Genomic DNA, 24624 nt, shown 5'->3' with positions numbered 1-24624 from the left:
TTTAAATCAGTGTAGGAAGCATATTGAGTTTGTTTGCATAGAGGAATTGTATTTTGTAAAATTGTGAAGCTCCATGAGAAAGCGTTTGCCTCAGTCTTATTCCTGTTGTGAGGCAGGTGCAAGATTTTGCCTCAGTCTTATCCCTGCTGTGAGGCAGATGATTGTAAATAGGATCTGTGCTGTGTTTCCTAAATGTGATGTCAAAAACGATTTTGGGGAAAATAAATGGTTTTTACATTTTTGAGTATAATGTGGCGCAGAGGTTTAAAAAGTGACGCATCTACCTACATGCGTCAATTTTTAAATATGGGGCAAAAAGGTACTTGTTTGGGCTTTCCTGGGGAGCGTAGGTGGTGAGGCTTGTGTCTAAGAGTGCAGTGGACTAGGCTTTACAAAATACAATTACTCTATGCAGTAAAAGCTTTTTACCAAGCATTATCAAAAAGCATGACACAAAGCAACATTAAAAAACCACAATTTGCTTCCAAATCTTCTCCATAGAGTATACAAGTCTCTATGTATATTAAAGGAATCATAACTCACCTTTACAACTATTTTAGGAGATTCAGAACAGTGTCAGATACACACACCAATATTTCTTTAGCAGACCAAAAGGTATGTTCTCCAGACACTGCAAACCATAAAGGCACAGAAAACCTCTAATTCTACACACACATTGCTCATGGTAACCAATCAAATCTCTTCCCTCTGTATTTTCAAACCAACACCCTTCCCCCCCTCAGCCCTTTCTACCTGTTACCATAGCAACTCCCTCCTCACTGAGCTCCCAGGGTTAAAAGTTTATTCTACAATGTTGCAAATCACCTCATCAAGGATGTTTGACCTGCGAATACACCAGCTTTTCTGGTGCAAGGTTTCTTTAAATGACTTTTTTTTAACCATTCAAATTACTTCTTACACAGAACACAACCATGCACCCTAACTTTCAGTTTTCAACTATCTCATTCTACCAATCATTGCTTGTGATTCAAGAGCACTGAAACTCCACAGTTTTTTTTGTTGCAAACTCCTATTGTTCCAACTGCCATTTCTTTTCCACACTTCATCTGACTGCATCAGAATCTCCTCTCACCATGTATTCTGTCTGGATTATTGGACATAGCTATATCCACTGGGCTCAAAGGTATGCAGCTACCAGAAATTTTCACAACCTTGACTTACCAAATGTGAAGATTAAATGGATTGGCCACAGAGGATTGAAATGTCACCAATTGATACCATTGGTGAAAACCTTTTTGCATTTGCCACACCCTGACCTTTTAATTGTGCACTGTGGAGGAAATGATTTGGGCACTTTGACTGGGGTAGGTCTGGAAATGCTTATAAAGGACACCTTTGATCAATTGATGGCACTTTTTCCTCAAACTGCCTTGGTATATTCCAATATATGCCAAAGGCAGAAATGGAAGTGGTCCAATCAATTTTGTCCACAATTTGAGAAAGCACGGAAACATGTGAATAAATATGTTTCTGCTTACATGAGAGACTATGGAATGGGTTCAATATACAATAATAACTTGCGTTACAACATGCAAGATATCTACAGGGAAGATGGTGTGCACTTTTCAGATGAGGGGAATAGAATATTCCTCCTGAATTTAAGACTGTGCATTGGTACCTACTTGTAGGTACCTAAATCAGCCACAGAACCCAAAATCCCTTTTCAGGGCTACCCTATCTCTGATCACTCCAAATGATTATCTTTTTCTAACTTTTTTCACTATTTTTCACCATAGTACGCTCCCCGGTACGCTTCCCGGTGCGCGTACCGGGCGCTCCCCCCGCGAAAAATAAAAACTTTTTTTTGTTTGCCTATTTGTGCCTCCTAAGACCTCCTCAGAAAACCTAGAGGGTCAAGTAGTGCCTACGATGCCCCCTTATACCCATTCCCAACGTTGATTGTTCTCCATTTTCTGTCTTAAATCTACCGAAACACAAAATGGAGGACTCCCGTAGCGCTGCCGGTACGCGTACCGGGGGGCGCACGGGAAGCGCTCTAAAAAAATGTTAAAAGTTAATTTACATAAAAACCAATGGAGACACTTTCACCAAATATAGAATAGCTCATACTACATACCAATCCCTACCATTTTCCCAAATTCGATGGAATTCCATTGAGCCATTTAGCCTGTAGACCTCTCTAAATACCCTGAGGTAAATTACTTCACAAAAACACATCTGAAGTGTTAGAATTGACAACCAATTAAAATATTACTTTTATTTTCTATTTTTTTTCCTGACATTTGATTGGTTATGTACATGAATATAAATGAAAAATGAGAGGGAAACACGGCCATTTTGACTACAACTACCTGAGGTACATCTTGAAAGGATTTTCGCATTTTGTCTTCTTCACCTCTCTGTAAAGTAAGTTGATAATTTGTAAGGGGCACTTTAAGTTATTTTTTAAAAACGTTTTCTGATAGTTATTTACTGTCCCCCTGCTATAGTTATAGATAGAGATATGCTCCTCTGTTATATTTATGGATTGACTTAGGCTTCTCTGCTATAATTATGAATTTACTTACGCTTCTTCACAGGCACTTTTTTTATATTTCTACTTCCTGCCTGTTACCATACATTGCCCAAAGTTAACTTCACTGTTAAAAAATCAAAACTACCTGTCTGAACTTAAACCCAACAGTGCCATATTTCTACTGATTTTTTTTAAATGCAAATTTCAGCACAAAAATGGAAGGAGAACAGAACGTTTCCTTTGAAATTGTCCTAGAGATGAACAATGAGGAAATCATTGAACCCAATGACTTGGAATTCATGGATGAATCACGGGACCATGAACTTCTACAATGTGTAGAATCTGTGGATTTGTTAATTCAATATGAGGACGTTTCTGACAGTCAAATGTTGGAAGTTATGTTCACGCAAAAAAAGGACATTTCGGACAGTCAAATGTTAGACGTTCTATCAAATTTTGAAAATGAATCTCAAAAATAAATTTATATTTAATAATTCTAAAATTGTTTGAGACATTATTCATTTTTATATGTAAATCTTAAACTACTACCAAATTGATTATAATGTAAAGTCAAACTTATAGTATACTGTGCAACTTTTTTGTTTTACATAGTAATTTTGCTCAAAGATACTTCCTTTCTCCCACTATATTATCTCCAAAGTGTATTTGACATCTCTTTTTCATCTCCTGCCTCCATGTTCTTTATGTTTTCCTGACAGACTATGGTATGGATTCCATATACCACAATAACTTCTATAACAACATGCAAATTATCTACAGAGTAAACGGTGTACATTGAATTTAAGACTCTGCATTGGTACCTACATGTTGGTACTTAAATCACCCACACAACACAACAACTCTATTCAGAGATACCCTACCTCTAAGCACTTTAAATTATTATTTTAGTGTTTCACTGAGTTTTCCCCATGTGTGGGGGTGGGGGAGGTGTGTGTGGGGGATGTGCGGGGTGTGTCTGTGAGGAGTGTATGTGTGTGTGTGTGTGTCTGGGGTGGATGAGGTGTATATCTGTGTGGGGTATGTGGGTGTGGGTGGGGATGTGGGTGTGTAAAGTGTTTGTGTGGGTGTGGGTGTGGGTGTGTGGGGTGTTTCGGTGTAGGTGGAAGTGTGGGTGTGTGAGGTGTGTGTGGGGTGTGTGTGGGTGTGGGGAGTATGTGTATAGGATGTGTGTGTATGTGTGGATGTGTCTGTGAGGTGTGCGTGTGTGTGTGGGGGGGAGGTGTGTGGGATGTGTGAGGTGTGTCTGTGAGGTATCTGTGTGTGCGTGTGTGTGTGTTGGGGGGGTGAGGTGTGTGTGTGTGTCTGGGCGTGTGGGATGTGTGGTTGTGGGTGTGGATGTGTAAGGTGTCGGTGTGGGGTGTTTGGGTGTGGGTGGAGGTGTGCGTGTGTGAGGTGTGTGTGGAGAGTGTGTGGGTGTGGGGGTGTGGGGTTGTGTGTGTGTGGGTGTGTGTGGGACGTACTTGTAGGTACCTAAAACAGCCACAGAACCCAAAAGCTCTTTTCAGAGCTACCCTACCTGTAATCACTCAAAATGATTACTTTACACTATTATTTTCACTATTTTTCACCAAAGTACGCTCCCCGGTACGCGTACCGGGCGCTCCCCCCGCGATAATCGGAAAAAAATTAAATTTTGTTTTACCCGAGGGACCCTTTTATGGCCCCCACATCAAACCTAGGGGGTCAGGGGGGGTGTACACTGCCCCCTTTTGGTCATTTCCCCCTTTGTTTTTTGCCACCTCTTGTGTCTCGATCCTACCGAGACACAAGATGGCGGCCGCTGCGAACTGTTTCGAATGTTTACAGACACCCGAGAGCCAATCAGCTTCCCGTGCGCAGGTCGCGTGGCGCGCCCGGAGCGCTCCCCGGTACGAGCACCCAGGCGCGCTTACAGATATATACATTTTTTTTAACCTAAATTACTCAAAATCCTCTGGAGCACATATCTTGAGACATAGCAAAGGCACATCGGGCTACCAGTCCCTACAATTTTGCCAAGTTTGGTGAAAATCCATTCAGCCGTTCGAGCTAAAAGTGCGACAGACCGTCCTATGGAAATTAACATGGGAAAAACACGTTTTGGGACCCCCCTTTATCTCAGCCCCCGCTTGACGAATCCCCCCCATACTTTCAGGGAAGGAGCGGAGAGCCGCGAGGCAAAGTTGCTGAAAAATTCAGGCTGATTCCTCAACCGGCGCCAAAGTTATTCCAAATAGAATGTTGCGATTTCCCTATGGAAATCGATCCTAACTATAACTACCTACTGGCGACCGCCAGTAGGTAATATATATATATATATATATATATATATCTCAATACGCCATGTGATCAAGGCCTGTTGAGGCCGAAACGCGTCAAGGCGGTGTAAGGGTGAAATAAATCATTTTGTTGCACCAGTAGTGGAGTTCACATTCGGTTTTCCCGAGGAGAAGGGGAGTTTGGAAACGGAGGTCGAAGGAATATAAATATATATATATATATATATACATTTTTTTCTACTGTTAGTCTTCAGTAGGTAGTTATAGTTACGATCAACTTTTCCCGTAGACAAAGCGTTTTTTTGTTTCGCGAATAACTTTCGTGCCATTTGACAAATCTTTAAAAACTTTTTCAAGAATAGTGCCCTATTTGGCTATCCTTGAATGGATAGCGTTGTGGTGATCAGTGAAGCGGGGACGAAAAAAAGGAGGTGTCCAAAACACTTTTTCCCCATGCAATGTCTATGTTTGTTTTGCAGTTTTTAGACATGGCTACAGACCTGAACCGCTTGATAGAATAACACCAAATTTGGCAGAAAGCTAGATTTGGTGCAAATCTGTTCAATACTTTGGGACTTATTAAAGATAGGAATTTAAGATATGGTCGGATGGAAAGAAAGTGTTGGTTACTGACTGTTTGATTTGAATAGCATGATTTTTTTTAACTTACATTGCTGTTATCTTTTAAAATTGAAATTGCTGCTAGTTTTAACTTGACATTCAAACCCGAACACTGGAAGTGGGAAAGTTTTGTTTTTTGGAGCCGCGCTCTGATTGGTCCAGCTTAGCCAATCAGTGGCATACCTGGAAGGAGCCTGTTGTGCCCCCAGCTACTTCCTGCTCACAGCAGCACAGTCGCACTGTCGGGGGAAAGAAAGTGTTGGTTACTGACTGCTTGATTTGAATAGCCTGATTTTCAAAAAACTTACATTGTTGCTATCTTTTAAAATCGCTTTAATTTTTAACTAGACTTTCAAATTCGAACACGGGAAGTGGGAACGTTTTGTTCTGTGGAGCGCGCTCTGTTGGTCCGATATATAGAAAAACAGTGGTCCTCAAACCAATCAGTTACAAAAAGTGAAGATATTTCTAGCATTTCCTTAGTTGGGAACTAGAAACTTGTAACGGTGCTCTGTTGGTCAGGCAAAGCCAGTCAGAGGCATACTTGGGAAGAACCTGTTGTGCCCTGAGCTACTTATTGCTCGCAGCAGCGCAGTCGCGCTGTCGGGGTGAAGAAAGTGTTGGTTACTGACTGTTTGATTTGAATAGCCTGATTTTTCTTTAAACTTACATTGCTGCTATATTTTAAAATTGAAATTGCTGCTAGTTTTAACTTGACTTTCAAACCTGAACGCGGGAAGTGGGAAAGTTTCGTTTTGTGGAGCAGCACTCTAATGGTTCCAGCTTAGCCAATCAGAGGCGTACCTGGGAGGAGCCTTTTCTGCCCCCAGCTACTTCTTGCTCGCAGCAGCACAGTTGTGCTGTCGGAAGGAAGAAAGTGTTGATTACTGGCTGTTTGATTTGAATAACCTGATGTTTTAAAAACTTGCATTACTGCTATCTTTTATAATTGAAATTGCAGCTACTTTTAACTTGACTTTCAAACTCGAACGCGGGAAGTGGGAAAGTTTCGTCTTGTGGAGCCGCGCACTGATTGGTCCAGCTTCGCCAATCAGAGACTTACCTGGGAGGAGCTTTTTGTGCCCCCAGCTACTTCTTGCTCACAGCTGCGCGGGTGCGCTGTCGGGGGGGGGGAGTGTTGGTTACTGATTGTTTGATTTGAATAGCCTGAATTTTTTTCAACTTACATTGCTGCTATCTTTTAAAATTGAAATTACTGCTATTTTTAACTTAACTTTCAAACTCAAACGCGGGAAGTGGGAAAGTTTCATTCTGTGGAGTTCTCTAGCTCGCTGCGGGACCTTCAGTGGCTCAGGGTAGAGAACCGAATTAAGTTCCAAGCCCTGAGCTAAAATCAAAGCTGGAATGGCTCCCCAATGCCTGCAGGCCCTGGTTCACCCTTACTTGCCTCCATGCCCCCTCCGTTCGGCCACTCTGGTGAAATTTTCTGTTCCAAGAATTAGATTGTCGCGCATGGGCGGTCGATCTTTTGCTTGTTTTGGGCCCCTCCTTATGGAATTCCCTACCCGTGCCACTCCGCAATGAAACGATCTACATTAACTGTCGTAGACGATCTACATTAACTGTCGTAGATCCTTAAAAACTTGTTTTTTTAACCAAAAATTTCCTTGTCCTTTTTGTTCTTTCTGACCAGTTCCGGCAAACCTTTTTTGGGTAGCTCTTGTGCCCTACAAAATAAAATAACATAACATAACATATCAGAGGATGTGGATCCATCTTGGATCTACACGTGAGGGATTCACAGATCCAGGGGAAAATCAGGCCCTGATGGGTTGGGTGCAACCTGTAAGGTAAGTTGCTGTCACCATTTGGTTTGTTTGGTCTGGGGAGGGAAAAAATAAAGTGTCAAAACATATAAGGGATCAAGATACTGGTATCCTGACCTCATAGGACACATGGAGTGGTCCCTAAGAGACCCCTCATGGTCGAGCATTCCCCCCACATTTTTTTGGGGGCCTGAATTGAGGATCCACGGGTACCCAAGGGGATCTGCGGGTTCCTCTGAGGGTTCTGCATATCCGAAGCCCAATGGACAAACAAAACTCACATACCATACCCCGCATTGGCAAACTCCGTGCACATCATGCTTTTGGGTGCTCTGCAGCCAACCCCTGTGCGTGGCAGTGGTTGTATTAATACACAGTGATTACATATTACTTTATGTTTAAAAAAACATAGAAATTAACTTTAAAAAAAATCAAAGGATACCGGGACTTTGGAAATAGGGTCACGTTTTACCCACTCAAAACCATATACATTCTGCATTTATAGATATACTTACAGCTACTTATCTGAAGACACTTTAACTTGTGCCCTTAAGTAACTTTAGGGCGCGAGTTATAGTTTCTTAACATAAGTATAACTTTAACTGCCAAATGTATATGGTTTTGTGTGGATACAATTATAATGTCTCTGTAACCATATTTCATATATATATATATATATTACCTACTGGCGGTCGCCAGTAGGTATATATAGTTAGGATTTTTTCTCTATGGGATTTTTAAAAATTCTATGTCTAATAACTTTGGCGTTTGTGGACGGAATTGGCTGAAATTTTCAGGAAAATGGCACATTTTGTTTCTGAGCAGCCCCTGAAAATTGGGGGGGGTTCGTCCAGGGGGGGTCGAGAAAAAAGGGGGGTCCCAAAACGTGTTTTTAACATTGAGTTTTCCATAGGGCGGTTGGCCTCACTTTTAGCCCGAACGGCTGAATGGATTTGCACGAAACTTGGCAAAATTGTAGGGACTGGTAGCCCGATGTGCCTTTTGTAGGTCTCAATATATGTGCTCCAGTGGATTTTGAGAAATTAACGTTTAAAAAAAGATATATATCTGTAACAGCGGACCGGGCAGCGCTCCAGTTCGCGTACTTTTCGCGCAACGGAGCTTTGTGAAGCGAAGCTGATTGGTTCTCCGGCGTCTGTAAACATTCCAAACAGTCCGTAGCGGCCGCCATCTTGTCTCTCGGTAGGATCGAGAGACAAGAGGAGGCCAAAGCGAAGGGGCAAATGACCATAAGGGGGCATAGTAGATCCTCCCTGACCTCTTAGGTTTGATGTACCATTTTGCCAAGTTTGGTGTAATTCCGTTCAGCCATTCAGGCTGTAGACGTATCTAAATGTCAATAATCGAACGGCTGAATGGATTTGCACGAAACTTGGCAAAATATTAGGGACTGGTAGCCCGATGTGCCTTTGCTAGGTCTCAATATATGTGCTCCAGTGGATTTTATAGGTATATATAGTTAGGATTTTTTCTCTATGGGATTTTTGAAAATTCTATGTCTAATAACTTTGGCGTTTGTGGACGGAATTGGCTGAAATTTTCAGGAAAATGGCACATTTTGTTTCTGAGCAGCCTCTGAAAATTGGGGGGGGTTCGTCCAGGGGGGGTCGAGAAAAAAGGGGGGTCCCAAAACGTGTTTTTAACATTGAGTTTTCCATAGGGCGGTTGGCCTCACTTTTAGCCCGAACGGCTGAATGGATTTGCACGAAACTTGGCAAAATTGTAGGGACTGGTAGCCCGATGTGCCTTTTGTAGGTCTCAATATATGTGCTCCAGTGGATTTTGAGAAATTAACGTTTAAAAAAAGATATATATCTGTAACAGCGGACCGGGCAGCGCTCCAGTTCGCGTACTTTTCGCGCAACGGAGCTTTGTGAAGCGAAGCTGATTGGTTCTCCGGCGTCTGTAAACATTCCAAACAGTCCGTAGCGGCCGCCATCTTGTCTCTCGGTAGGATCGAGAGACAAGAGGAGGCCAAAGCGAAGGGGCAAATGACCATAAGGGGGCATAGTAGATCCTCCCTGACCTCTTAGGTTTGATGTACCATTTTGCCAAGTTTGGTGTAATTCCGTTCAGCCATTCAGGCTGTAGACGTATCTAAATGTCAATAATCGAACGGCTGAATGGATTTGCACGAAACTTGGCAAAATATTAGGGACTGGTAGCCCGATGTGCCTTTGCTAGGTCTCAATATATGTGCTCCAGTGGATTTTGAGAAATTAACGTTCAAAAAAAGATATATATCTGTAACAGCGCTCCGCTTCGCGTACTTTTCGAGTTACGGAGCTTTGCGAAGCTGATTGGTTCTCCGGCGTCTGTCAACATTACAAACAGTCCGTAGCGGCCGCCATCTTGTCTCTCGGTAGGATCGAGAGACAAGAGGGGGCCAAAGCGAAGGGGCAAATGACCATAAGGGGGCATAGTAGATCCTTCCTGACCTCTTAGGTTTGATGTACCATTTTGCCAAGTTTGGTGTAATTCCGTTCAGCCATTCAGGCTGTAGACGTATGTAAATGTCCTATGGAAAATTGCATGGGGAAAACACATTTGAAAGTGTTGAAATTTAGAACCAATTAAAATGTTACTTTGGTTTTGTATTTGTGTGTGATGAAAGTTAATTGGTTATGTATATATCTCAAATGAGAGGAAACCACAGCCATTTTGTGATACTACTGTCTGAGGTACATTTGTGAGGAATTTTTGGTGGTGAATTTCTGGTGTTTGATTTACACAGTACTAACACTTCTCCTACTTTTAAAAAGGTGAGTTGTTAATTTGTAAGGGGAACTATGTTGTACACTTGAAGATAATTTGAAAAATGTTTTCTGTTATTTATTTGCAGTCCTTCTGTTATACTAAATACTTGATAAAGTTAGTTTTATATTATGTATTACTAAAAACGATAAATGAAAGTGATTATTTTTTTCTGCAATTTACAGCAAGCAATTTCAAAATAAAATGGCTCACAATGAAGAGACCGTGGCAATTTCTTTTGCATTGTCCACTACATTGATTGAAATTGAGAGCACCAATAATGAAATATTGTCACAAGGAGGAGATGACTTGTATGATTTCATTAGATTGATTGAAATTGACAGCACCAATAATGAAATATTGTCACAAGGAGGAGATGACTTGAATGATTCCACTACATTGATTGAAATTGAGAGCACCAATAATGAAATATTGTCACGAGGAGATGACTTGAATGATTCCACTACATTGATTGAAATTGACAGCACCAATAATGAAATATTGTCACAAGGAGGAGATGACTTGAATGATTCCACTACATTGATTGAAATTGACAGCACCAATAATGAAATATTGTCACAAGGAGGAGATGACTTGAATGATTTTTTTGATCAATCTGTTGATGGCGAATTTATCGAATGTTTGGAGACCATAGAGTTACAAGAATCATCATTGCAGACTTTTAATGAGGAGATTCCAGATGAGATGATTGAAGAGGAAATTGCTGATGAGGACATGTTACTAGTTCTTTCAAATTTAGAAAATTCTGAAGAATAAATTTATATTTAGAAATCAAAAATTGTTTGAGACATTATTCATTTTTATTTTTAATTTATGAGGTTGTAGCGAAGTGATTGTAGTATAAAATGAGACTTATAGTATAAAGTGCAACATTTTTATGTTACATGGTAAGTTTACTCATATTTACTTCCCTTCTCCCACTATATTATCTCCAATGTGTATTTGACATCTCTTCTTCATCTCCGGCCTCCTTTCTCTCACTGTGTGTCTCTGATGCATCTTATCGCTGCTATTTTGTGTAATTACAGAAGAGAGTAAAATAAAATAGTTCGGAACGTGAAAAGGGGGCAAAGTAGAGTACCCCTCACCCCCTAGGCCTTCTCAGGCGGTCCCAAAAGGATCAGTTTCTGCTTTCCTGAGAGATTATGGTATGAGTTCCATATACCACAATAATTTGCATTACAACATGCAAGATATATATCTCCTATTACCAACTTTTGGAGATATTCGCGCTAAGCGCGAATATCTCCAAAAAGTAACACCTGCCCTGAGCAGTTCTTAGCCATGTTATCCAATGGGAGGTGGATAACATGGCTAAGAGCATTAGCTCGGTAATGCATGAATATCGCTGACTTTTTAGCGATATTCATGCATTGCGGCCGTTTTTTATCGCATTTGCGATAAACCTTGATAATAGCAAGGTTTATCTTCGATAATTTCTGACGATGCTTAGCGGTAAAAAATTCGTTGGTAAGCATCGTTAGCGATAAATATCGCTTAACTTTGGTAATATGCACCAACGTCTGTTAACGTTCGATTCGAAGGAAATGAGGAAGTGTTGAAAAACATTGTTTGCGCCATCTTGCCTTTTTTGAAATGCCACACTTTTGTCGTGCACGGCAGCCATTTTAGATGCCTTGACCAGACCCACTCTCTGCACGCTGTCGATTCGTAGCATGGCTTCGCACCCTCGCAAGCATCTTCCCCAGGCACTGGTCACCCCCGCTCTCTGTCTTATGCATGGGCAATAAACCTCCCCCCATCTGCGCTGCTCTTCCCTGAGAATCACACTCTGTGCCCGCCCGACACCTCCCTTTCGCCCTATTCACTACCGCACCCTCTGACACTCCTCTTCCTCTGTGTCCGATTGTCCAGGCTATCAGCTAGCCCTGCAGATGTAGTTTATGGCTCCAGCTGTAAAGAATCACCCCTCTTCAAAGGAGTTATAGTAGATCAAGGCCCACACCCGATGAGATCCGTCACACCACACGTGTTCCTACTATCTGAAAACCATCCTGTATTGTGATTGGGGAGGGGACCGAGCCTGAAGCGGAAGATTCTAGGAATGACTCTTTGTACATCAAAGTTTTTACAATTATGTGTAACATTAAAAATATATAGCACTCCAACAAAGTAGTAGGAATATAAAACTTTAATAACATATAAATATATACAACAAAACAAAAACAGTAAAAACATTTAAACAACGAAGAGACCGTGGCAATTTCTTTTGAATTCCTGATGAGGACATGTTACTAGTTCTTTCAAATTATGAAAATTCAGAAGATGTTGCCTGGGGGTGGGTCGTCAGTAGCAGTCTGTTGTGCGAATAGTTCCAAGGCAGCAGAACGCGCTGAAATCTAGATGGCACGAAAGTGATGTCTAGTAAGTTGCCGCCCAGCAAATAACGGCGTGCGGCGCCGCGGGGGTGAGTGAGTCCAGTAGGCACCACAGCTATTCTTACCGGCATTGCAGAATTACTGCTGGGGACAATGCCTGTGCTGTAGCAGGGTCACAGCAGAAACAAAAAGGATTCTGTTGAAGATGTTGTTGGTTTTCAATTTGAAAACAGTTCTGGTGTCAACTGCTATGGTAATGTAGTGGTTAATGTTTTGTTTTCTCTAGAAAATGTAAAAGAGGGGGAGGCAGTCCAAAGTTCCGTTAAAAGGGCAAAGGAAAGGATCGGTGGTTTGAACTATCACTCAAAAAGGGGAGGGGGTGCAACAATTTTTCCTACCGGGTCACACTGTGCTTTCACCGGAACTGAGGTCTGCAGGATTCTAGTAATTCAAAGTGAGGCTGGCGCCAGCATGGGAGCGCCGACGTCCCGCGGATACAGTTTCGTCACTCCACGGGCGATCATGGCAGTCATTCCCCATCGGGGGTCGGAGACTCCCGCGGCTCCTCTAGAATCTTCAAGGTCGTGGAGGACTACGGTGGTGGAGTCAACCAGTGACCGGGCCATTTCTTCATGCTGGGCCCGCTCTTGCCAGGTCGATCGCCATTTTGAGAGTTCGGCAGCTACCGGCGATCGCGGGGTCACATGAGCGGACGGGCTCCACCCTGCCGGGCGAGACGTTGCAGCATCGCCACAGTGGACGAACCCTTTTCGGGGCGCCTGGAGCGCTGAGGGTGCAGCTGGGAAGTCTTCACCTGAGGAGGCGGGAGAGGCCTGTTCGCACCGTCTCTCCCTCCCAGTGCACCCCACGGCGCCCCGCTTGACATTTGTTATGGCCGGTGGCGATGAGGACGGGGGGGGGGGTCGGAGGCATGTGCAAGACATCCCCCCCAGTGTTGTCAAAGCCATTTTTGAAGAAAGAAGTGGTGCCTGGCGTGTTGCCGCTGCTATTACGAAGGAGAAAAGAAAAAATGTCCCGTCCGTCTTTGGGCCGGGCTTCCGGTGGATGTCGGCCGGATGTCCCTGGCTCTGGCCCCATGAACGGGTTCCTTGGTTTATCGGCTGCAGCCGGATCCCGTCGGCCTCGGCCCCCCGACCGTTGGTGGCCGGACCGGAAGAGCATGTGGCGGGACTACCTGAAACTCTCAAGGGCCACCGCGGCCGGACTGGGAGAGAGAGGGGAGGGTCGAGGAGACATTCCCCCCCCTGCAACTCTTCAGCATTGTAAAGGCAATCCCCTGGCCGGGTCCCGCTGGCCTCGGCCTCTCCTCCGGCTACACCCTACGTTAGGATCTCCTGGCCGAGGCGTGGCAGCAGGACCCGCCTTATATGGGCTGCTCCCGGCTGGGCGTAGCCGCAACCCTGCCCCACCTTGGAAGTTTCCAGAGTGGGGGCGGATGTTCTAGTGACTTGCATTTTCCCTAGTCTATCGATTTTTTTGGCGTGGCAGGCGGTGGGACAGCGAGGGGTGATTTGGTTTCTCTTACTGTTTTTCTGGTCTCTCACCACTGGCATATTTCTAACGTTTTCTTGTTTCTAGGACATTAATAGGTTTTATCATTACGTTATGTTATCGTTTCTTTGTTCGTTGTTTAATAAAAGTTCATGTTCATCAGTGGCCTACTGATTTTCATTTTCCTATTCTTTTCTTTCCAGGTTGTTTCATGCTAAAGTTTCTGTTAACAGGATACAGTGATCACTTCGTTATTATTGCATATGTCCTTTTCACTAGGGGTGCTCTCTGGTCGGGCCAGATGACGTATCTCTAGTAAATGGTCCGGGTGAAACAGGTGCATCAATCAGTGGGGAGTAGATAGGCATGACAGATTACAACGGGGGAGAAAGGTCCGCATTACGTACCCTTTCACTATTTGCAAAGATTTTCCTACGTATATTTGCAAACAGGGAATACCTCCAAAAAGAACCAATTCCCAAACAGTCAATGTTTGGGGAAACAATCAATCAATGAGGAACGAAATAGGCATGACGTGTTAAAGGTTTGCGTTACCTACCCTTCACTATCTGCAAAGGGAGAGAGAATATTCCTATTCTTCCTCGTTTGCAGGCAGAGAGGATTCTTAAGAGAACCAACTTCGAACAATTCAATGCTCGATTCAAACAATCAACAAGGGGTACTGTGAACACAAATGAACGCCGCTTATGTACATGCACATTGGTATTATCAACAGGTTGTTCCTAATGTTTCTATTTTAGGGAGGTCAAAAAGAGATCCCATTAGTGGCCTACTGATTTTGCTCGATTCCTTTTGTTTTTTTACACGATTTTTCGCTATCTGCAAAGACTAAACAGAGTATTGCGACTCTGTGCTTGTTTGTAAATAGAGAATGAACCAAAGAGAACAATCAATCAAATGGAGAGAGAAGCAGGCACGACGGATTACAACGGGGGCAAAGGCCTGCGTTAACTACCCTTCACTATCTGCAAAGAGAGAGTACTCCTAATAGAAATGAGGGGTGGGGGGCAGCATTCAAAGCAGATCAGTGTGCATAAACACGAAAATGTTTTTACTTACCACGTACTTGACATTCGACAGCTTATGATATCTGCTATTAAAAAACCATTGAAATTCACTGAAAAAACCATAGGTTATAGACCATATATAGTTAGGAATTAGCATTTACAAAACCTTGAAAATTCACTGAAAAAACCATAGGTTATAGACCATATATAGTTAGGAATTAGCATTTAAAAAACCTTATTTTACTCACACAAAACCATTGAAATTCCATATATAGTTAGTTGCACTAACTATATATCCCGCACCCGCAATCCACTGCTGATCATGTCACATATTACATCATTCATGACATGGTCAGTGACATCACTGATGACATCACTGATGACAACTCAAATGACATCACTGATGACATCACTGATGACGTCTCATTTGACATCATTCTTGTGCTAATACGATAAACCTCTTCAGACTCTAATATAACCTTAGATACACTCAGTGTATACAGACACTCACACACTGCCACTCATCCATGGAGTTACTCACACACCCAGTCAGTCATGCAAAGAAACAATCTCACCTCCATTTCTTCAACTATACAGTTATACACACCTTACTTATTGAAACATATACTAACACATATTTACTCTCTTATACAATCCCTGATACAAGTTCACAATGATCGATACAACCACTCACTCATTCAGTGGCTCTCATGCACAGTTATTTATATATGCCAACTCTCACATGTACTGTGTTTTACATATGTACTTACTATGACATGTAGCATTGAGATATCCATTCACTCATCAATACACTCATGCACACAGTCAACTGCCCATGTAGCTGTTTCCACATGCACTCTTGAACTCATACACCTAGTGAATAAACTGCTCACACATCTATGCACAGAGTCACACACCTTCCAGCCACCCCCACACAAACTCAATCTCCCATAGAAATACTTGGGCAACCAATTAATAACACATATAGCCTCTCGTATAGCTAATGATCAACACATGCAGCAGTTTACATCACAACAGACATAATGATGCACAAATTAAGACAGTTTAGTCACTAACCCATGCATTCAGTGAGACACATTTAATCACTCACTCATACAGTCAGTCACGCACCTACTAAATCCTTCATCCAGACACTTATACATCCACTCATTCTTCAATATGTAAGACATATTTTAACTTTACAGAAACATACAGTCACTGGATGTTGTCATCAGTGATGTCATCAGTGATGTCATTTGAGATGTCATCAGTGATGTCATCAGTGATGTCACTGACCATGTCATGAATGATGTAATATGTGACATGATCAGCAGTGGATTGCGGGTGCGCGATATATAGTTAGTGCAACTAACTATATATGGAATTTCAATGGTTTTGTGTGAGTAAAATAAGGTTTTTTAAATGCTAATTCCTAACTATATATGGTCTATAACTTATGGTTTTTTCAGTGAATTTTCAAGGTTTTGTAAATGCTAATTCCTAACTATATATGGTCTATAACCTATGGTTTTTTCAGTGAATATATATATATATATCATTGAACATGTCATGAGTGATGAAATATAATAAGGTCATAAGCTTTGCATAGTGAGTGGAAGTTATATTTAGCCTGCTGAACTATAACTGGTTGAATTTCATTGTTATTTTGGTTTAAAATGTTACATTATCACTAATATTGTCACCTAAATTAAAAAGAATTAGTACCATACATAACTATAACCTGACTTCAAACTTAGTTTTTTTCCAGTGAATTTCTATGGGTTTTTTGTGTAGTCAGCATTAAGATATTGCCACCATATCTAACTGTACGTACTAAGATGGTGGCTATGTACAAAGCTTGAGTATGTGGAGGGAGTAGGCTCTCCATGAAAAACTGCACAGAAAGTGCTGACTGTGTGCATTAGGGGCCTTCCACCTAACGGGGCTTATGTGTCTGGAGGGAGTGAGTTGTACACATAGTGCAGACTGTGTGGTAGGGTTTAGTTAGGGAGTGACCTCTGTATATGATGAAGGCTGTGCTAGTAGGATTTGGTAAGGGACTGGCCCATCCACAAATACCGCTGTACAGGGCAAAGGCTGTGGGTAGCAGAGTTTGAGGTGAGAATGATTTGTCTGGCATACCCTCACGACAGGGTGAAGGAAGCACTTACTTTTTTCAACCTGCCATGGGCAGGAGCGCTATGGTCCCCCTAACCTTGACAAGCACAGGCAGGGAATATTTAAAAAAATATTTATTGTGCTGTCCCGGCGAGGAGATGTGCTTCATAGAGATATGAAATTTGCATTGGGCCCTGTAGATGGGATCTTCGCAGACAACATTTGATTCAGGGAGGTAAGCCACGAAGCCCCCCCTCACCCAATTAAAAAAATTTAAATTGAAAAAAGTGCACCCGATCCCCGGGATAAATAAGTACTCCCGATTTAAAAAAATAAATATTGGGCAGTCCTTTGGGACTCCCAATGAACACCAAAATGGATGTTATTCCAGATTTTACCCCCTAGGGTTCACTGTATCCCTACCCTGCCCATGTATGTCCTTTTAAAAAATGTTTTCAGGCCAGAGGTCAAAGTCCCTACATTTCTCTTCAGCCAAGCGGACACTCTTTCTGAAAAAGCTCACTCAGTCAATCAGAGAGCTTATATTTTTACATTTATGCCCAACAGTCCATATCTCTACTCATGTTTAACCTTAAATCCTCAAAAACGACTGAAAGGAATTACACTAAATCACACAAATCGTGCTTTCTGTGTAAAGATCTAGCTTTCTGCCAAATTTTGTGTAATTCATTTAAGCTGCTTTCTTTGTAGCACCATGTAGCACGGTTCCAAAATCCCTATCAATCAGGGATTTGTGAAGTGCCCTACTCACCCGTGAGGGTCTCAAGGCGCTATGATCAATTGCAATGCACAGGGAAATTTTATTCTGGGACCGCCCATTTTTCTTGCCACTCCCCACACACACTTACCAAGCCCCCCCCCCCCACCTCCCGCGAACCCTTGCAGGAAGGAGATGAGTGATTTTTTTTAGGGGAATGTTTCTCAAACATTCAGCAAGCTAGGCCAAGTTATTAGCGAAACAAAAAACGCTCTTCCTATGAAAATTCTGACCTAACTATAATGTGGTATTTCGAAGAGGCGACCACACTGAAACGTTGAGGTACTGCAGAATTTATTTCATTAATATTTGTAATGCAGAGCTGCCCATAACAATGCACAGCCTCCGCGTACAACAACAACCTCCAACTGCCAAACCTCCCCTGTCATAGAACACTTAGCAACACTCTAGACTCCTTACTGTCATTCTGGTTCCGCAAAGGAGCTAGCATAGTCAGAACGACAGTAAGGAATATTACATATAACTACACTGTGGCGACCGCTATTTTCATCCAACAGGATTGCCCTTCCTTTGTAACATTGCACAAATCATGGGGTCATTATTAAGAACATTATTTACTTCAATGGTACATTATTTTTGACATGATTGAAACCAATATATAATGTCTTCACCTTTGACAGACAAATGTCTGATTTCATGCACACAGCTAAAGCATTTTATCATTATACCTCATAAGATTTATGATTTTTTCAGCATGGAAAGTGATGTGGAGGCTGTCATAGCAAACAGCAGGGAAATGTCAGTTTCAATATCTCTTTGCTACATTAAAGTTCACTCTGAAATGGTGACCCCCTTTGAATTGTTATTTGCAGGTTTGTATCTATCAAGTGCAGCTAATGTGTCGAGCAGATATTATCTAGAGATCACTCCCGCAGGCTGGACTTTTTCAATTTGGTCGGTCATCTACATTTGGAATGGACTCTGGCTCGTTTATGCTCTCACTACACTCTGCAGAAGGTAAGAAAGATTGAGAAGGACAGGTGTTAAACACTGCAGCTGCACATAACTTCATGATTCATGTGGTAATCTGATTAATGTTTGTCCAAACAATAATTCTTAGTAAATTATGGTGCCTCCTGAAGTGATTTAAAAAAATGTTTTAGGTGGGCATATAATGGGCAATTGTGAAGCATATGTGTGCGCACATGCTTATATCACTTTTAAACGCACATACATTGAAAGCCATTCTTTAATGTTCTAAGCAAACATGTATGCTTACATATTGACTCCAAGAATTGTAGCTGTGCAGTGAAATGTACTTGGATGTGTTATTGTGTGTGGTTAGGTGTAGCGCTTGTCTTTTTTTTTTTAAAGCTGTCATTCAGATTCAGATTCAGATTCAAAATCTTTATTCGGATACAAGAATATATCCATAAAAGGACAGTCAAATGACGACATATTACAATAAGAATGACCCAATAACAGAGGGAACACAAATAAATAAAAAACTTTTTTTAAAAAGTTTCCAATTAAAAAAGGTCCTCCAATGCTATAATGCACATTAAAAGGTACAGATGCAAGACAATAATTCATCAAAGTTAAAATACTATAAAAAGCGAAAGTAAACATAACAGACTTCAAGGAGTGCACATTGAGTTAAGAGTGCGCACTGCAACTTTCAAAAAGGATCCGACCCGAAAGGTTAGCTCTTCATCTTCCAATGCAATAACCTTCCCACAAGCTGCCTTATAATCAATCACAGATGTAGCCTTAAAGAATGGTATCAAAAACCTTTTGGTGTATTTTAAATAGTAACTAAAGAAGAATAAATAATGCAGCATTGATTGTCTATATTGGCTATTACAGGGACATGGCAAATAATCAAGGTTAGAATTGTACCCCACAAGAAAGCAAAGCAAAAATGTCATTGTGTCAATCCTCAACCGAAAAAGCAAACCCCTTTCCCAACGACCGATGGGTTTTAGAAGATAGCTAGATGGGGCCTGGGAAATGTTCTCGATATGCATATATCTGGCAACAGAGGATTTCTGAATCTCTTTGTCATATCTAGCTTTTCTGTATTATGCATATAAACCCTTCTGAAGGTTTTTCTTAGTTATAATACCAAAATCGGGAGGATTTAAAAATAAATGTTCATAATTCACACTAATTAGGCTTTTGCGAACAGCGGCTAGCCAAGGTATTTCCATGCCCCTTTCACATTTTAAGCAATCTGATATAATCTCCCTAGTGAGTTTTGCTGCAGGATTCTGCCATACTGAGAGCCAGAACAGTTCGGGACATGCCTTGATATAATCTTCAATGTATGACAAATTAAGTTCACTGTGGCAAGCACACTCTAAAGAGAGCTAGGGGCACCCCGGATTTTATGGAAAAATCTATTCTCTTCCCCCTGGATGCTGCCACAATTGGTAAAGCCTCAAACTTCTGCACCATAGGTGGCAGTTGGAATACATTGAAGTTTAAAGATCTTAACGATGGCAGATACGACCTCCGAGTTTCTATGTTGGGCCAAACCAAGTACTGTATTAATAGAATTAGAAAACTGTCAACTGTTGTACGCCCCATGATCAGCCCACAGTCCTTTAGAAGCAAATACCAACCCTAAATATGAGAAAGTGTGAGTGCTTTTTAAACAGACTGAATCTAAAACAATTGACGTTTTAAAATACCTCTTCGAGCCACATGCCATTAAATAAGATTTTTTTTAATTGGTGCATAGGTCCAGACTAGCCATGAAATCAACAAAGCCCTGCACCAAGATGCAAAGGGATTTTGGGGTGTGGCCCATTAACACCGCATCGTCAGCATACAGTAGGGCGGGAAGTTTGTTGCCATTAATGCTAGGGACATCATGGGTGAGTGTTACCAATGCCTTATTCAAATCATTAATATAAAGGATAAAAAGAAGAGGGGCCAGGACACAGCCCTGCCTGACCCCTCTACGAACCTCAATATCTTTCGATACCTCACCACCCCTACCGATACGCACCCGGGCATGCAGGTCTTTATGTAAATAGGCTAAAACTGTACAAGGGACTCATCCAGGCCATAGTTTAAAAGAATAGTCCAAAGCTGTGACCTGTCGACAAGGTCCAAGGTCGAGGTGAGATCCATAAAAGCTAGGTATATGGGTGATTTTTTGGCTTTGGTGTATTTACCAATAATCAAGTTGAGGTTGAGGCACTGCTCAACTTCTGAACCCCAGCGGACAAGGATGTGAAATCTGGCATTCCTCTGCCCACACCCTAATCTTATTGTACAGGACCCTCCCCAAGATTTTCAGCGTGTTATCGATCAGGGAGATCGGCCTATAACAGCTTGGGTTGGAATGGTCACCCTTTTTAAAAATTGTCACAATAATACTGCTGTCATTCAACATAGGGCTTTATTCAACAGCTATGGTGCTGGGGCCTAAGTGGTGGACAGGACAAATGGAGCTGATGTACAGGCCCAACTGGCCCCTGACACTCCAGTGCAGTTGATTGTTAAATGCAATTCATGTCTGTTAATGTGTGTGTGGATTTGGCGTTTCAGAGAAAATAATGTTGGCGTGTGTTTATGTATTTGTTTTTTTAAAATATCTTTTTATTGGCATTTATATACATTACATGAATATATTCGACATAGTGATAGTATCATCACAAGAGGAGTAACCCTTTCTATGCATGTAGTTGTTATTCAGCAAATTAAAACAATCATCCACATTGAGAACAAGGGACTTTAATAGTCATCCGATCTGTTGCCCACATTTAGGGGTCCATTATGATGACGGGCGGATTTCCTCCGCCAGGGTGGCGGTGGCTACCGCCAGCCTGGCGGAGGAAATCCGCCCGACATCCTCAGCACAATTCCCCTCCGCCATATTAGGATGGCGGAGGGGACCGTGGCGGTGCGAAACACCGCCCGCCTGTTGTCCGCCCCGGTCGCCTAGCGGCCGGGGCGTAAAACCTGTAACATGGTGGCGGTGTCTGTTAGACACCGCCCGCCATATTACAATTGGCTTTCACCAATGCATTTCCGTGGCGGCAATGCCGCCACGGAAAGGCATGCGGAGACTCCCTGCAGGGGCCCGTTGCGGGCCCCCTGGGAGTCCGTGGCTTGGGGGGTTGCACATGGGGGGTACCTATGGTACCCCCCCGCATTTCAAAGTGCAACATGGCAGGCACCGCGCGGTGCCTGTCATGTTGCACTTTGAAACGCAGAACGTGCACTTTACACATGGCAGCGGGCGGAGATTTCTGCTCCGCCCGCCGCAATTGCACCCATACAGGATGCGCCCGCCTGTGTGGCGGGCGCATCCTAATGCCCTGATCGGGACCCCCGCCCTTAAGGCGGGCGTTCCCGAGTCCCGATGTGATGGCGGGCGGACTAAGTCCGCCCGTCATCATAATGGACCCCTTAGTGTTGCCCCGGACAGCTTTCCGTTCCAAATATAATGCTGTACTGATATAACCTCTCGCTGTAGTCTTATCGAAAATAAGGGAGTGATCAGGCCCATATACATCATTGCCTGGCATAGTTGTGTGTATGTCCATTGGATTCAGTCTCGCTCTATTATGCAACATTCACTCAATGCAATAAGAATGAAATAGGCCATTTAAAAGAAAAGGAAAGCAAAAAACATAAATAAAAGAAAAAAGAACGGAACTAAAAAAAAAGTATATCTATAATAACATACAATAAACATACTACAACAACTAAATACAAACTGCCAGGGGTCTGCCTTTTGCGTAAGCAATGATAAGTTGCAAAGTGATGCTATTTTAAGGTGGGGGTATCAGAGGGGGAGGGGAGGGGAGCAAAGACGCATGTACAATTGTTTCTCTCTATTCCTCAGAATCTGTCAATTCAGTATGGGGTGTTTGGTCTGGTGTATGTTGTGTTTCCGATGCCTGTGCAATATCTGCGTATGGTTCTGATATCGATTTGCGACGCTTAATGATCCTGTCTTCTTTAAGCAACGCCTGTTCCTCCGCCCTAATCCAGCAAGAGACGTCCGCCTCCCAGGTACCCACCAGTGAAGAGTGTTTCGACTTCCAACTAAGGGCTATCCTCTTGGCCAAAAGAAAAGCTAGATCTGTAAACCTATGCTCCAGTCTTCGAGATTTCAGGCAAATCAAATCAATTAGCTCTTCTCCAAAAGTTATCCCTAGAATGACCAACTGCAGAGTATCTTGGGCCATAGATATGTTCAAAAGGGATGCCTATGTTGGGTTTATGGAAGAAACCCAAAGGTACAGCCATGATTTTGTCTCCCGTGGTCGCTCTACTATGCTGTCTGTAGTAGAGGTCAGAGAGAAGGAGCTTAACCAGGGGTGGACGATGAAAGTTTACTACCATAAAATCTCCATGTCCTTGTTGTCATGTGCGACTCACCCATGCTACCCGTCTCACCATAATTATGCCCTGGCATTAGGGGGACAAATCCCATGTGACAGCAAATTTACCACTTTATTGTGTAAGTCCTTCCATAACTCTGCTGCACCTGAGTCTAATTTTGGGCTATCTTTCAAGATGATCATATATGGAGTGGTAGATGTAGGGAATCCCTGTCAGCATCCGGTGGCCATATATACGTACAAACCTCTTGGAGGGCAGATCCTGCCTTCTCAAATTAAAGTTGCCATTTGTGACAAAACTGATGGGCCCTCCTTAGGTATTGTTATAGTATTGGGGTATAGGTTAACCCGCAATACCCTTTCCCTGGCTTGATAATTCTTTATCCATGAAAACTGGGCTGATTAAACACTCTTCTGGGTGGCAATTGGTGTTATATCTGCAAGGTCAGTCGTACATAGTTTGTGACAGTCTATTCGAGTGTGGTCACACAAACTTTTATTTTCCTGGTCTCTGCTAGTAGTTTCTTTTCTGTATTATCGAGTTTACTGTGGATCCTTTTTAAAAGTAATTCCAGGCCTTTAGGTGGCAGTGATTCTTGGTTCTTAGTCAGAGGGCAGGGGGCCTTTATCCGCTTGCTGAGTTTTTTTGGGTTTTGTAACTGTATCTTACGTGAGATGTCTGCTTTTATTGGACAGGGGGGATATGAACTCCTTGCTAAGTGATAACTCTGTTATCTCAAGGGACTCTGTTAACACACATAGTATTTGGTGTGTTTCCGAGTCTTGCAGTGATTTCTAATATGGAATTCGAACCACTGATTAGGTTTAGGGACTCATCAATGGCTTCTGTGATCGCATTTCGTAAATCGCTTTTGGTGGCCACCAGTCTTTCTTCAACGTTAACTATTTCATCGTTAAGATATTTCTCATATTCTTTGTTCTTTTACCTGCAGGGTCTTGAGGATGTTTACGCTTGGCCATGCTGATAATGAAGAATCATCTATTTAGTCACGAAGGTTGAGCGTGAAAAAGATGGTCTCACCAAGTGCCTCAGAAAAATATTAGCCAAAGAGGGTGGCCCCGGCCTCGGTAATCAGCAGATGGGCCTGTCCTTGGCCCGTGCTTTGCCTGGGTGCGGCCAGCTTGTGACCTGTGCAGCAGGCTTGCAGAAGCGCTTTCCAATGTGCATCAGAATGGCCATGCTCCCTCAAGGGCAACACTCTGCGGCTGCGCTTCCTCGCACTATGGAATGAGGGGGATGGAGTCCCCTAGTGTGGTGCGTGTACAAGGGGGTCAACTCCCCAAAACCACCCCTCAAACTGTTACACAATTCTCTTTGTAGATTAATCCACTTTCAATCCTTACGGCAACTTTTAGATTTCAAAAGCTTTATTGGTTTTTCATACACAAAATAAATAAAAGAAACAGAATAGAAGAGTAGAAGTACAGGATTCCATCAATGCACCTTGGATAAAGATATATGAGTAGTTTTACAAGTATTACAGAGCTGTCGGTTAAATAAATTGGCTAACGGATCTGACGGAG

The 24624-nt window shown here is 42.5% G+C and overlaps 1 protein-coding gene across 2 annotated transcripts in view; it reads left to right on the top strand.

The window, feature by feature from the left end:
- The window catches only part of LOC144828906 (uncharacterized), a 181173-nt gene that overhangs the window by 74309 nt on the left and 82240 nt on the right, over positions 1-24624 (top strand). For both annotated transcript variants that reach the window (XR_013610556.1, XM_078687514.1), the window contains exon 2: positions 18589-18733. Coding sequence is in view for 1 of the 2 variants with exons in the window: in XM_078687514.1 (XP_078543640.1) it covers positions 18589-18733 (145 nt within the window). In the remaining variant the exon portion in view is untranslated. The remainder of the gene's footprint in view (positions 1-18588; positions 18734-24624) is intronic.

The sequence above is a fragment of the Lissotriton helveticus genome, chromosome 4_1, assembly GCF_964261635.1.
Source record: "Lissotriton helveticus chromosome 4_1, aLisHel1.1, whole genome shotgun sequence".
Lineage (NCBI taxonomy): Eukaryota > Metazoa > Chordata > Amphibia > Caudata > Salamandridae > Lissotriton > Lissotriton helveticus.
The sequence above is the reverse complement of the archived record's forward strand: the minus strand, read 5'-3'. Positions and strand labels throughout refer to the sequence as shown.